This window comes from Dipodomys spectabilis, unplaced genomic scaffold (genome assembly GCF_019054845.1).
Source record: "Dipodomys spectabilis isolate Male_0828 unplaced genomic scaffold, ASM1905484v1 ptg000034l, whole genome shotgun sequence".
Lineage (NCBI taxonomy): Eukaryota > Metazoa > Chordata > Mammalia > Rodentia > Heteromyidae > Dipodomys > Dipodomys spectabilis.
The window spans coordinates 7,150,948-7,165,441 of record NW_024870711.1 but is presented as its reverse complement, the minus strand read 5'-3'; the positions used below and the strand labels follow the sequence as shown (position 1 = coordinate 7,165,441).

Genomic DNA, 14,494 nt, shown 5'->3' with positions numbered 1-14,494 from the left:
TACTTTAAACTAAAGTTTGCCTCTACTCCAGCTTTTCCTGCCTCAGGATTCTTTACTTGGTGGAGAAAAGAAAGAATCCAAGACCCCTAGACAGTATCAAGTATATTTTATATTGATAATATAAAATCTATGATTCAAGAAAGATGAAGAGATAGGTAGCTATAGTGTGCTTTAAAAGCCACAAGATGTGTTTGTCCTATGAGAAAAAAAAAAGCTGGCCTTCTATACCTAGTCCTTTTTAATTTGTTTCTTTTAGGGTGGCAAATAGGTTTTAGGATCTCGAGTACCGTTTTTGCTTTAAGGTTGTTTTCAAAGGATGTCTTCCAAAAGGAAATTCAGTTTCACTCTTAGAAAATTGCTTGTTGGCTCAAGTTCCTACAGATTTGTTCCAGGCAACCTGTTCTTGCTGCTTTAGAATCGCATGGGGTCAAAGCCACACTGCTGTCAGGACTGAGCCCATGCAACGTTTCCAAGGATATAAAGTTTATCTGAAAGACTTTCTGCTTCTTTGAGCCTTGGTACATAATTATCACCAACAAGTAAAATATTCCCAGAAGCCCACAGTGTGAGTAATGAAGTAAGTCCCTAAAGCTAAGACAAAATGTTTCCCGAGTAAAAGAAGAGCTGGCACAGTGGGACACCATCCTAATTGATGACATTAACATTTCTGAAGGAAGAGGAGCAGGGGCTGGTCGGGCTAGGGACACATGAGAAGAAATGGGAGGTGTCAGACCCAGAGGGTGGCAAGAGTCAGCTACATCTACATGGAAGAGAGAAAAGCTAGCATAAATATCACCACTACCCTAAAGTCAGGTTTCGCAGCAAACTTCCTCTTTACTGTAGTAGAAAACAATTTTAAGCAACATTGAATTTTTCTTTCATTTTTAGTCGATATTATCATTGTCTTTTTCATTTTTTAATTTAATTTTATTTTTTTTGAACATACTGTACAGAGGGGTTACAATTACATGGGCAAGATAATGAGTACATTTCTTATCAAGTATTGCAGCCTCCTCCTTTGTTTACCCTTCCCAGCCTCTCCCCACCCCCCCACCCAATCTTCCCCCCGCCCCCCCCCACCCAATCCTCCCCCCTCCCACCAAAGTAGTAAAGTTCGTTTTTGACATGACAACTTGTACTTCTCATTGTTGCAATGGGTCCACCTGTATCCTTAAACGACTTCCATAGCAAAGAAAAATTGAAACAATACATCTCCACCAAACCAGCCCTACAAAAGATTCTTAAAGATGTCCTACACATAGAACACCAACAAGACCACAATAAAGGCCAAGAAACTGCACCCAAACTGAGACTCCAAGAACCATAGGAAGAACCCAGTTTTCGCAGCCCCCAAGAAGGTGGATAACATGGCAGGAACTCCCAAATACCTCTCAGTCCTATCTATCAACATTTATCATTGTTTTTAACACTTAAACTATTGATTCTTTTTTGAAATTGACAGACTATATTTTGTGTAGTCTCTTGTTTCAAAATATGCAAACGCTGTGAAATCCCTAAATTGAGCGAATGGTCCTGTATGCTACGTCATGTAATCTTTTTCCATTTTCAATTATTTTGGTGGTGAAAACATAGAAAATGTATTCTCAATCATAGGTTTAAAGTTTATTCTCAAGAATTTTCAAGGCAACTACACAAAGGTGGTGTGCATCTCTAATTCTAGTTACTCAGGAGGCTGAGACTGGAGAATTCCTTGAGCCAAATTCTGGGCAAAAAAGGTAACAGCCCATTAAAAATAAACAAAGCTAAACAGGATGTAAAAAGGAAAAAAAGTACACCATGAGTTGTTATATTAAAAATATGTGCCATAGAGCCCTGCAAAACCTTCTCCTCTAACTACAGTGACCAACATTGCCCTAGTCCCAGAGCCCTCAAATTGTAAGCATTTCTGTTCTCTCTTTCAAATTTTGGGATAATACATACAAAGTGGATGATACTGTATTTGTCTTTCTGTGCCTCACTTTTCATTTATCCCACTTCACACACTGTTTTGGCTTCTCCTCAAATATATCTTTTCTTTTCTTTTTTGTTGTGGGGCCTGAACTCTGGGCCTGAGCGTTGTCCCTCAGTTCTTCAGCTCAAGGCTAGCGCTCTACCACTTGAGCCACAGCGCCACTTCTGGTTTTCTGGAGGCTTATTGGAGATAAGAGTCTCATGGACATTCCTGCCCGGGCTGGCTTTGAACCATGATCCTCAGATCTCAGCCTCCTGAGTAGTAAGGATTACAGGCGTGAGCCACTGACACCTGGGCTCACCAAATATATCTTGAACAGTGGTGACGTACCCGGTAGATCAATAATGCTTGTCACCAGGGAGCAGGGACTAGGAAGCCTTCGTCTCTGCATTCTGGGATAGCATAGAATTTAATAGAAGCCTGGATATAATTTTGGCAAAGTAGATTAAAAAAGAAAAAAAAGAGATCTTTGGTGGTAGAAGAGTTACAGTCCAGTGTTGAGGACAAAGGAGAGGCACTGTAAGTGCTGTTAAAACTTTCAAGACACACCATGAATTTGCTGTACAGTCTGAGCAGGACTCCTCCCTCTTACAGTCTCAGTGTTGCATCCATGGAGGGATTGGAAACCACTTTCTGCGATCTTCAATAAGTATCTTCTGCCTGGATGAATCTCAGGTTGACACTGAGAACGAGGCCAGTGCTGGCATTTGAGGCAAGCCTGAGATAGCTCCTGTCTAAGAAGAATGGAGAAACGGCTTGCCAAGATGGAAAGGGAGCCTCAGAGAGCCGTCCATAAGTCCAACCCTCATTCCACACATTCACCATATTAATTTCAGCTTGTTGGTAGTCTTCAAGAGATTAGGATGCAACCTTGCATCCTTATGGGGGGTCTATGAACATGGGTAGATGGCTGGTGGACCAGACCTAGATGGAGGATGGCATAGAACAGACGCCTCTAGATCATTGCCTCTTCTGACTTGGAACTGAAGAGTTTCTCTAGATGTGCTCTCTCATCGCCACAACGTGGGACCAATTGTCACGTGTATAGAATGTGAGCATTGTGGAAGCCGACAGTGGGCCAAGTGCGGGGAAGTGGTTACAGAACAGATTAAGTAGGCTTGGGAGCTGCAGGAAGGGCCCAGAAAGAACATGCCCTCCTTGGAGGTTGCTTTCCAAACAGCTATGGTACTTGTGCAGGAAGGATTACAAGATTCTATTCTAGAAACACAAGCTGGGACCACCCTGGCCAATGATTAATAAATGTCTCTCTATTCTCTTGCTCTGTAAAAATTAAACGTGGGAAGGGCACAGAGGATCAAATGCATAGGCATATGGCTTCTCTTACCAAAGCAACCTATGAAGAGCCCTCAAACCATTTGGGAGGGCCACAAAGGAAGAAGCTTGGCTTCATGCCTTCTACCATTTGGGCCACAGCCATAGTTCTTTTCTCTTCTTTTGTTTCTGAGACAGGGGTTTGTTACCTTTCTCTGGGTCTGTCTTGAACTGGCTCTCCTCCTGCTTCTGTCTCCTGAGTTGCTGGGATGGCAGACATGTGTGGTCATGCCAATTTATGACATAGGTTTTTCAAGTTGGGAAAGCAAACTTCATTTTGTTTTATGTTATTTACTTAGTCATTGATGTATTTATTTCCTTGCTGAGGATTAGACCCAGGGGTCTCCTGGATGTTAGGCAAATAGCCATTGACCCATAGTTTTTTGAGGAATATAAATCATCAATGTGTTCTTATTAGATTCACAAACTCCTTCTGGTTGGTTTTATTCATTTCCTAGTACAGTCGACTGAGCATTGAGTATCTCACATGGTATATAAAAATCCATATACTACTTGACCATTAGTGCCTCATGGCTATCATTCTAGCCACTGAGGAATTTGAGATACAGAGGATGAGAGATGAAGACTAGCACAAAAGTCTAAGAGACTTCATCTCTAATTAGCCATCAAAAATCCAGCCTAGAGACAGGTGCCAGTGGTTCAGGCCTGTAATCCTAGCTACTCAGGAAGTTGAGGTCCAAGGATCATAGTTTGAAGCTAAACTAGGCAGAAAAGTCTGTGAGACTCTTATCCCAATTAACTACAAAAGAAGGAAGGAAGGAAGGAAGGAAGGAAGGAAGGAAGGAAGGAAGGAAGGAAGGAAGGAAGGAAGGAAGGAAGGGAAAGAAAAGAAAAGAAAAGAAAAGAAAAAAAAGCTAGAATTAGAGCTGTGCCTCAGGTGGTAGAGAGCTAAGCTTAAGTACAAAAGCTCAGGGACAATGCCCAGGCCCTGAGTTCAAGCCTCAGGACTGACACACAATCTATCCTGGAGTTGTAATTTAGATAGTATAGTTCTAGCCAAGCATGCAGAGGGCCCTGAATTCAAACCCCTACTAATATAAAAAACAAAACAACCCCCCCCCCAAATTTATATATTTAAAGTAAAACATCAAACTGGGTATATGTTTGTGAAATCAAAGAATTAAAAAAAATAAGTATTTGGTGTGTGATTATGTACCTTCAACCCCCTCCCCCCACCAAAAATTTTAAAGACTAATAATTTTTAATTCAGGAAAAAGAATCTAATCTTTCACGGTTTCTTCGGGAGTAATTTTCTGGACTGTCTTTAAATTAGACATTTCTTTGTCCTTTTCTACCCTTTGTGCTGTCCAGAACATTTACAGATTTCGTTTCCTAATATATTTACAAGACAAGTAGACATAAAAAAAATCCTCATTTCAATGAGCTTCTTAGACTAGCTTTTAAGTCCTTTTACAAGACAGTTGCAAATTGTAATGCTATGAATTTGCTTGGGTCCCTGTGGGGCTGTTCAGTCACTAAATTTCCATCTCTAGGGAGCCTCCATGGAACGAAACTTAATATATCAAACAATCAGATTCCCTTTTCTTCCTAAGCCATTTGCACACTAGGGAGTTTGTCTCTCCATGCAGTAGTTAAAAAAAAGTTATCAGATAGATTTTAGGAGTGAGGGATGGGGGACCGATAGAAGTTTTTCATTTCAAGAAAAATTAAATTTGATTTATACTGGCTTATAAAACAAGGATTAAGATATTTCATACAGGGTGGTGTGAAGGCAGCTGCTAATCCGAAGTTTGCTGTGATACAGCTATAAATATTATGTTAGCCTTAAACAAGGATGGTGGAAGGTAAGAGACCATAATCAGACATAAGGAAACAACGTTTCCTCTAGAACTCCATTAACAGGACTCTTGCTTTTCTTCCAGTAACCAAAGCTATGTCATGTCCCTGCTCCTCTCAGGAGGTGAAATTCATCCTGCTGGGAGCTCCACTGTGAAGGCTGGCTTAAGGCTCAAAATAGAAAACATAAACTTGACTTGCAAAATGGACTTCACAGTTACTTTCAAAACATATTCGTCTTGCCAACCCAAGCATGTTCACCACCCACAGAAGCTCAACTATTTTAATACTAGCTTCTTCCTACCCATATGTGCTGGAAAAGACCACAGAAACAAGCCCAACAAGAACTCCACATGGATTCACAAATTCTAACACTGTTATCTATTGCAGTGATTCTGCCCAAATCGCTAACCAGTGATTTTTTTTTTTTTTTTTTTCAGAATTCTAATCAGTGTCTTCTAGGGCTTTCTGTGACTCATCTAGCCCCTAACCACAGCTCAGACTCTTTTTCTGATTCCTGCTTTCAGCTTCCTCAATTTGAAATGGCTCATGCTGCGTTTGCACTGCTTCCTGGTTGGAGGAAGTGACTGTGTCTAACTCTGGCGGTAGGTGTAGGGCTAGAGGTTCCTGCTTGGGGGACTTTTACACCTGAAATCAAGGTCAGGGAGAATATGGTTGAAAATAGGCATTGGACCAGACAAGTGAAGAGCTGTAAGGAGGCAAAGACCTAAGGGCAGGAAATGTGGATTAAAGAAAGTTAAGAAAGCAAGATAAACGAGTGATGGGTTTTCTGGATAGGATGAGTTTCTTACATTTTCAGAAATGTTGTAGGATATGGGCTTGATGAATTACTGAGAAGTGGAAGGCAGAGATTTACACTGTCAGAAGAGTATCCTGATCCTTTTCTTTTCCTTTCTTTCTTTCTCTTTTCTTTCTTTCTCTTTTCTTTCTCTCTTTCTCTCTTTCTTTCTTTCTTTCTTTCTTTCTTTCTTTTCTTTCTTTCTTTCTTTCTTTCTTTCTTTCTTTCTTTCTTTCTTTCTCTTTTTTTTTTTTTTTTTGGTTGGTCATGGGGCCTGAACTCTGGGCTTGGGCGCTGTCCCTCAGCTCTTCAGCTCAAGGCTAGCTCTACCTCTTGAGCTACAGCACCACTTCTAGCCTTTTCTGTTTATGTGGTGCTGAGGAATCAAACCCAGGGCCTTAGGCAGGCGAGGCAAGCACTCTATTACTGAGCCACCTTCCTAGCCCTCCTGACCACTTTCTATCTCCCCGCTTCCTGGTCATGAGAACTAGTTGAAGAAACTGTAAAGTCTGGCTTTAGTTACCCCAGGCAACCTGTCAGTCACCAAGGCCTCCTGGGTAACCTGAAGATACATGTTTGTTACTTACACGGAATCAAGGGTGTCCCTGACTTTTTGCTTAAATTTCCGGTAGACATTGCTACTGACATCCAAAACGAAATTTTGGGTTTATTTTCTTCACTCCCCTGACTAATCATTAACATTCATATTCTTCCTTGGAGGAAACAGAAAGTCCTCCCAGTGGTTTGTACCCCAAATTTTGGATGTATTCATTTTTTTCCCTTGACACTCTATTCCACTGGGAAAATATATCTTATAAATCTATAAACCTATAGATTATATAAATATTATCTATCTCATATCTTAAAAAATTATAAATACATTTGGAATTCGCCACATCTCATTGTTCTGTGCCCATATCCTAATCCATCTACCAGCATCTTTCACTGGATTAGGAGAGCAGCCTAGTTCCTCCTCTTCCCAGAGCTGGAATCTGCCTTTTAAGATACAAACTACTTCCTGTCAGGACTTTCCTGAGACCTCAAGTTCTCTCTGAATAAATGTCAAATCTTTAAAAGAGCACAGAAGTCCCCAGGGTCCAGTTCTGCTCTCCTACCGCTCTTCTTAGGTTTGCAAGCTCGCCAGCTTGGCTCCCAGGTCAGGATGACTTCTTTGTGTTGACTGTTCTTTCTGTCTAGAATGTTCTTCCTACACGTTGGTAAATTCGGTTACTGTTTCCAGATCTTGCACTAGTATTCTTTTCAGTGAGGCCCACTCTGACCAGCACTTCGATCTCAGGCGTGCAAATCTTCCTTGCATTGCTTACGTGTCTTTCTTTCTTTCCACAACACAAAATTGTCCTAACCTAATATGTATTTTTTACTTTTACATTATATCTGTAGTTTATTGTTTGTCTTTCCTCCCCTTTCCACATAAGATGAGCTTCAAATGCACACAGATCTTGGTTTGTTTTGTTGAATGATTTATCTCTACTACCTGGAAAGGTGACTGACATCTTGTCTCCTCAAGAAAGAAGCTCTGAATACATAATTCTCTGCCAGGGCATACTTGTCCTTTTCTTGTTTCCATGCTGTATTCAGAAAATAGGTAAGCCAGGAGTGGAGGTGTAACCCTATAACCTCAGCTACTCAGGAGATGGGAGCAGAGAGATATAAATTTGAGGCAAGATCAGCAAGACCTTGTCTCAAAGGCAAAGTTCAAAAATGTTTTGGGGCATGGATCAAATGGTCCAATGCTCCCCTAGGCAGTAGGAAGCCTTGGAGTTATCATTAAGTTCTGAAAAAAAAGCAGCAAACAAGAAGTTAAAAAAATACTCTGAGATAGTCCAGTGTGACACATACACAAATCTTCCTTCCAATGAGCTTCAGTATAGTAAAAATAAAACATCAAAATAGTAGCTGTTCTTATTATCTCTATGGTATCTCTCTTATTTGTTTATCCTTTGTTTACATTTTGTTATTGCTTCCCCTCAAAGTACAAATCAAGCTGGAATTTGTAAGGACAAAAGTAAGTGATGGGTATGTGCTTCCTTGGGGAGAGCGGGGTATTTGTGTAATTCCAGGGAAGTGGCAGTAGAGTTAGGCATCTGTGAAGCTTTGTTAGCTAGAAGGTATGCTAAGATGCATTCTTAAAGGATCATCTCCATGGGTCACTGCTAAAAATGGCCATTTCTCTCACCTGGAGACACAGATTAAGTTTGACCTCAATGAAATCTGCAATAGAGTTGAATAAAATGCATGTACTCTTATACCACATGTTCAAAAACTCAACCCAATATTAATATTTTAAAATTTCACCAGAGAAACATTTTAGATGTTTAGAAACATTTTCGATACCACCTTTGGTATTTAAGTTGTTGTCCTAGAAATTACTACAAGGAGAAAATGTTTTCCATAAGTGAATTCTGGAGGTTAAGACAAAGGTGATGATGTCCTTACAGAAGCCTAGATTGTTATTTTGAAGGACTGGATAGGCTCCCTAATCTGCCTGTTACAGAAAACTTGACAGTATAGACACCGGGGTTGTCCCATTTGGGGAAACCAATAGGTTGGAAATTGAGCCATACTGGCTCTCCTAAATGCACCATGCTTTTCTCCTCAGCCCAGGGGCCATTGTGTATTCTCTCCACTTCCTCACGCCTCATTTACTCATGGGGGTGGGGGTGGGGCATGAGGGGTGTCCGTTCAATATCCTGCTGTCTCTATTAGAGTAGAGCATTAAAATCTCAATCTCACCTGTGCTTCTTTGGTAACAAACAATTTAAATATAATGGCTAAGGAACGTGATGTCTGAAGAGAAACAGTAATACAAAATTCAGCCTGTTTACAAAGCAGAATAAGGTGACTGGACTTATTAGAAACAGAAATTACTATCTCATTAAACCTGCTGACATGGAAAGAGGACTGGTACTAAAATCTTCCATCTACTGTGTTAACTATTAGGAGGAAACAAATGTGTCTGTGTAGAAAACAGTTGTTAAACTATGAACATAGCATCTAAGATCAGACTTTAAAAAAAAAGAGATCTCCAAAACATTTATCTCAACTTTTCTGATTATGACCATCACTTGCTTAAGGCAGACACAATAGCTCATGCATTCTTAATGGCTCAAAAATTAGGAGTTTTGCTATTCTTTTCAAACATATACTGTTTATACACTGTTTATATTGTTTATAACAATATTCTTGCACATGTATAGAATTACACAGTATGCTTTTTCTTTGTCTTATTATAAACACATTCATGCTTTCAAACATTATATTCTAGAGCCACCATAAACTTTAATGTTCAATTCACAGGAATGGCATTCTACTAAGCTTCAACAGACACAAACTTATTTCGTGACAGGTTAGTTTACACATTGGTAGGGTTAGTGATGTGTCTGTGAATGACAATATAGCTTACATGAAATAAGTTCATTAGAGATGTAAGATTTACACTTTGAAGCAGCTCACACTAAAGAAGCAGTAATGCCATGTTTGAAAAATTGTTTAAAATTGAAATACATTTTCAAAATTAATATAATTATTACTTACAGTGAAATAGTCCTTCCTCAAAAGATTTAAAAATAGCTTAGAAAGTCACCTTAAATTATTAGGTTAACTTCAAGTCATAGTTAAGTGTAGTATGTTTGCCAACAAAGTAGTTCAAATTGCAGTGTTAAACATTGTCTTGAAAGGCAATTTTAAAAGTATGCAAAGGTAGTCCACATGATACTATAATATTGAATATAAAGTGTGTATCTTTCTACTCTTGAGAGTTCAATTGATGTTTTTTTTTTAATGAAAATCTCCTTCCCAGATTTGCAAAAACTAAGTAGGATTATATTTTGTGGTATCTTTACATGTGTATTTTCCAAGCAGGGTCAATTATTCCAAATATTTCATGTCAATGAATCCCCATTTGTACACTGACAATTGCAAAATTTCTTTGTGTTCTAAAAGAGATCTTTGGAAAGTACAATGTGCAGGCTGAGTAATGACAGAGACAGAGAGAAGACATCTTAGGAACATAGAAGGCAAAGGAAAATTAAACTGTCAGACTCAAAGATGTATGGTATCCATAAAGTGGAACATAGAATTAAAACCCCTTTTGTACAACTATTTAAAGATGACAAATAAATAATAAGTATTTATCAGGATTCCGCTATCCTTACACTTACTGTTCCACTATGATTGAGCTGTATAATGTACACATTCTTTGAAGGAGCCTGATCAAGGCTAAGGTGACACTATCTGTTCTTCCACTGTGTGTGTGTGTGTGTGTGTGTGTGTGTGTGTGTGTGTGTGTGTGTGTGTGTGTGTGCATAGTCCTCCCACAGGTGCTGCCACATCTAATATCACAAATGCATCATAATAAACAGCTCTCGATTATCCCATGCTTTGTCTCTTTGATTCTTCCCTTTTCTGTTGGGCATTTCCCTTGTTCTGCAAGACAATCTTGAACAGGAAAAACCCAAACAGCCCGAGGCCCCGCATGCACATGGCTTACCTGTCGATGATGGCACACATATCAATGCTGACATTCGCAAAACTTCCTGGCTTTCTTTGTGCCACCTCATATAAATTCACCAGCTGATCATCTACTTGGATGAGTTGCATGCATCCTTGGAATGAGGGCTGAAGGGTAGAGTGACTTGAGTTACTCATCTGGTTCAGAAAACCTGCGAAACAGAAGAGGCAGGAACATTACAATCAGCACCCACTACACTTTATGGAACGTCTTGTGCATGTCAAATCTTCCCACAGCCATCATGTCCAACTACAGTGTCTTTGAACCTTATGGTAGTCATGTTTGTTGCATAAGACATTTGAGAATGTGACAGGATTTTGAGGGAAAAGTCGGGGTCCACCTGTTTTGAGCTACAAGGCAATTGTCTGTCTCAGATCTTCTGTCATTCGAATTTTCTCTTTTGTATGTTTCCTGCGCTGTCCATCTCCCACTTGATTTCTAAGGATCACAGGTTTTAACTGAGCCTGCCTTCAGAAGTCAAGCATGAAACTTCAGAACTTTATAAACTCCAGCTTCCTTTCTCTTCTTAGTTAGCATATTGCCATTTGGGGGTCATGGCCTCACTTTGCAGCCCAGGTTGGATTTTTGAACTCACGACCCTTATCTTCCTACCTGTCACCTCCTGAAGCTACTTTATATGGCAGCTATATAAGTGTTAACAGATGGAACTACTATAAAAAAAGCAAGAGAATAACAAGACAGAAATTTCACAATAAATATAATTGATTCGATGAGAAAATAGAATATGCATAAACCAAGCTTGAAACCAGACTGTGAGAATTTTATTGCTAAATAATTTTAAAACAGTAATACCAATCAATTTCTATTATGGCTTTTCAATAAAAAAATAAAATTGCAATTGTTCATAATATGTGAGGCATAAGGGAATGATATTACTTGTTCGCATTAAGTACCTCTAGAAGGTCCCCAAAATGTCTGCATGTCATATTGATGTCTGTACCAAATTTTCCTAGTGAGCAATTTTAAATTGTACTCATTAGTCTGTTTATAAATGTAAAGTTATTTATAAACTCACTGCTTTTAACACTTTAGATAAAAAATAATTTATACACAAAACAGATTGGAACCAACATATGCCATTAAGTGAGCAAAAGTGGATTTTCAATAAAAATAGATATAAATCATTAGGGGATTTAAAAATAGGATCCATTCTCTTTGATCGATAGTAATAATTTAGAATATTAAACACTCGCTTTTGTCTTCAGGGCATTGTCATTCAGAGAGTATATACCAAAGTATGTGCAGTAAGTCTGACTTATTCCTGGATTTATTTCATGTAGTTTTGACCAACTTTTGATCAAAATGCAATACAATTTTTAAAAAAGACTAAAAAAAAAAGAATATTTAAATTTGCATACATGCATTACATTCTTTGTTGGTGTGGAGAAATGCCCATTTTCAAATTTATTGTTAGTTGTGTTTAAAACATTGTGTGACCTGCTCTTTATTTTGTAAAAACATGCTTCCTAAGGAGCTATGGTGTCCAGAGTGCAAGGTGCAAGTTGCAGTCCGCTTCCCAAAGGATATCTGAGGGCTTTTAATTAAGGGATCAAGTGAAAATTTTTTAGATATTTTGAAAGACAACATGTTCTGCAGTGGAAGTTGGATGGGGTTGTGGGAAAGATGAGTGAAATATCTGCAGTCTTTGAAGTAAAGAGTGTGGAATAAGATTTAGGACTGGGCGCGCAGTATTTAGGTCTACAATAGTGACTTTGGTGATAGTTCTGCAGCCTGCCCTCTGTGGTTTCAAGTTACAGATGCTGAGACCTACTGTACAGATGGCATAGGTCAAACAGAGTATTGAACTCCATGCACTCTACATACATATCATGTCTCTTCAAATAAATACCTGCAGACAGCAGGAGGTCACTCTATAATTTTCCTTCAGTGCAATAACGAAAAAGTAAAATCACATTTGAATGAGATTCTCACATTAAAAATCTGAGGCTCTATGTCAGTAAAGCAATGAACAGATAACTTGGTACTGGAATATAGTTTGATGTGTATGCATGGGTGTGTGTTATTTTCTAAGCCATGTTTATTTGTTTGCATTGACAGTCCTTTTAGGAAAATGCTGATCTTATATACATGGTCTATTTAGAATAGTTGTATGCGTACATTTGATTTTCCATTGTCTAATCAAGGCAAAATGGAATGAGGTTAATGTCTAAATTTAGCATGGAGAAAACACCCAGCTGTAACTATGGCTTGCTTACATGAAGATTATCTTTGTTTTTTTCTGTGAGGACTTGGGATTCTCTAAATTCCCATTAACTTTGAAAAATTTCAAAATAAGATCTATTTCACAAAAGTAGGAACTCTGAAGCAGAGCAGCTGCGTGAACATGGATGACTGTAGATTGGGTGTAATCAAGTTCACAAAATAAGCCTTCCTATGTCACTCACAACAACAGTCGGTTTGTTCTTGATAGTTTCAAAGTCTGAAATTGTCAGTTGTCTCACTTTCCTTCATGAGATATACTGGAGGGAAAGGTAACATGACAAACTTCTACATATCCATTAGGATTGACACTTTTTTTGGTCTCTTCTTCTACTATCCCTAAGGTTTCTAAGATGGATCCCATTAACTTCTGCCTGTGGGTATTTGTGCCCTTTTGCAGTCTTCTGGCAACTTCAGTCAGGGCTGACTTCTGCAGATGATGTAAAGTTGTGCAAAGTCAGGCACCATGGGCTCACGCCTGTAATCCTAATGAGAGCAATTCAGGAGACAACACCTGGGAGTTCACGGTTCAAAGCTAGCCCGAACAGAAAAGTCTGTGAGAGTCCATCTCCAATCATCCAGAACCGTTCAGTACTAGAGAGGTGGCTTAAGTAATAACACACTAGCCATGAGCAAGGAAGTGGAATAAGAAGGCCCTGAATCCAAGTGTGTCTGCACACACACACACACACACACACACACAAATTTAAGTGGTGACTTCCAAGGCTGGCTACCCTCCTCATCTTTGTGCTGGAAAATCAGCACCATGAACTTGAACAGTATTGGATTAAGGAAAGACCTATGAAAGACAATAAAAGATGAACATGTTTGCAAATCTGTTTGTGGAGGTGCTTTGTTATGCAGCGATAAGTAATGAGTAGGTAAGTGGGTACTGGGAGAAAATCAAACCCCAAACCTCACAAGCACCGATTTGGGGCCCGGAGAGTGTAAATAAGCTGGAGAAGCCTTAAGAAATCTCTTGGCCAGAAGCCTAATGATCCTGAAGAGGTTCATCAGTAACAGCTTAACCTAAGGTAAGAAAAATGTTACCATAAATGGAAAGCATGTCTTCTTGTTATGTTATGGAGAAGAATTTATTGATATCTTTGGCTATAATATGGAAAGAAAACAGATTATTATGAAAAAATGAGTAAATTAGCCTAATAACATGTCCAGGAAGCATATTGAAATTGTCCTTTGGTATTACAATGGCTAATCTCGATTGATAAAGAAGGACATAGAAGATTATGGAAGCATATTTTGGAGTGGCTTTGAGAGGATTAGCTAAGCCTGCCTTCCTTCCATGTAGGTAGTACCATCCCATAGGAAGTAAAGGGGAAAAGGAGATATCCAGCTAAAATGCCAGAAATAGATGAATTTATAAAAATGTTCCCAATTTCCATCTATCTGGGTGATGAACAATGCAATAAAAAAATCCCTCACTGGCAAAGAGCAAATGCCAGAAAGTCATGGCGTAATGATAACAAGGAGACATGAATGCAAACTCTATGTGACCACCTCAGAAGCTCTGTCATGATTTGACAGCTAACAATTAGGAGACACCAAAGATCCTCATTTCATTTAATGGCACAAACTTAAAAAACATTCATAGGAATCCCATTCATTTTTAGGAGAACAAGATTGGCAATATCACCACTAGTTTGTTGAAAGGATCATTGAATGGTAAAATTTGAGAAGACACTTTTAGACTTAAATGGTGGAGTTAAGATCTAAAGAGCAGAGCAAGGAACCACAGAAAACTAATTCCAAGATGTAGTGAAGACCCGATGCTAATCAAAGA

At 38.9% G+C, this 14,494-nt stretch overlaps 1 protein-coding gene across 1 annotated transcript in view; it reads right to left on the bottom strand.

The window, feature by feature from the left end:
* Positions 1-14,494, bottom strand: part of Cntnap2 (contactin associated protein 2) — a 1,675,080-nt gene that overhangs the window by 734,422 nt on the left and 926,164 nt on the right. The window contains exon 10 of the mRNA XM_042677312.1: positions 10,432-10,603. Within this exon, the coding sequence (XP_042533246.1) occupies positions 10,432-10,603 (172 nt within the window). The remainder of the gene's footprint in view (positions 1-10,431; positions 10,604-14,494) is intronic.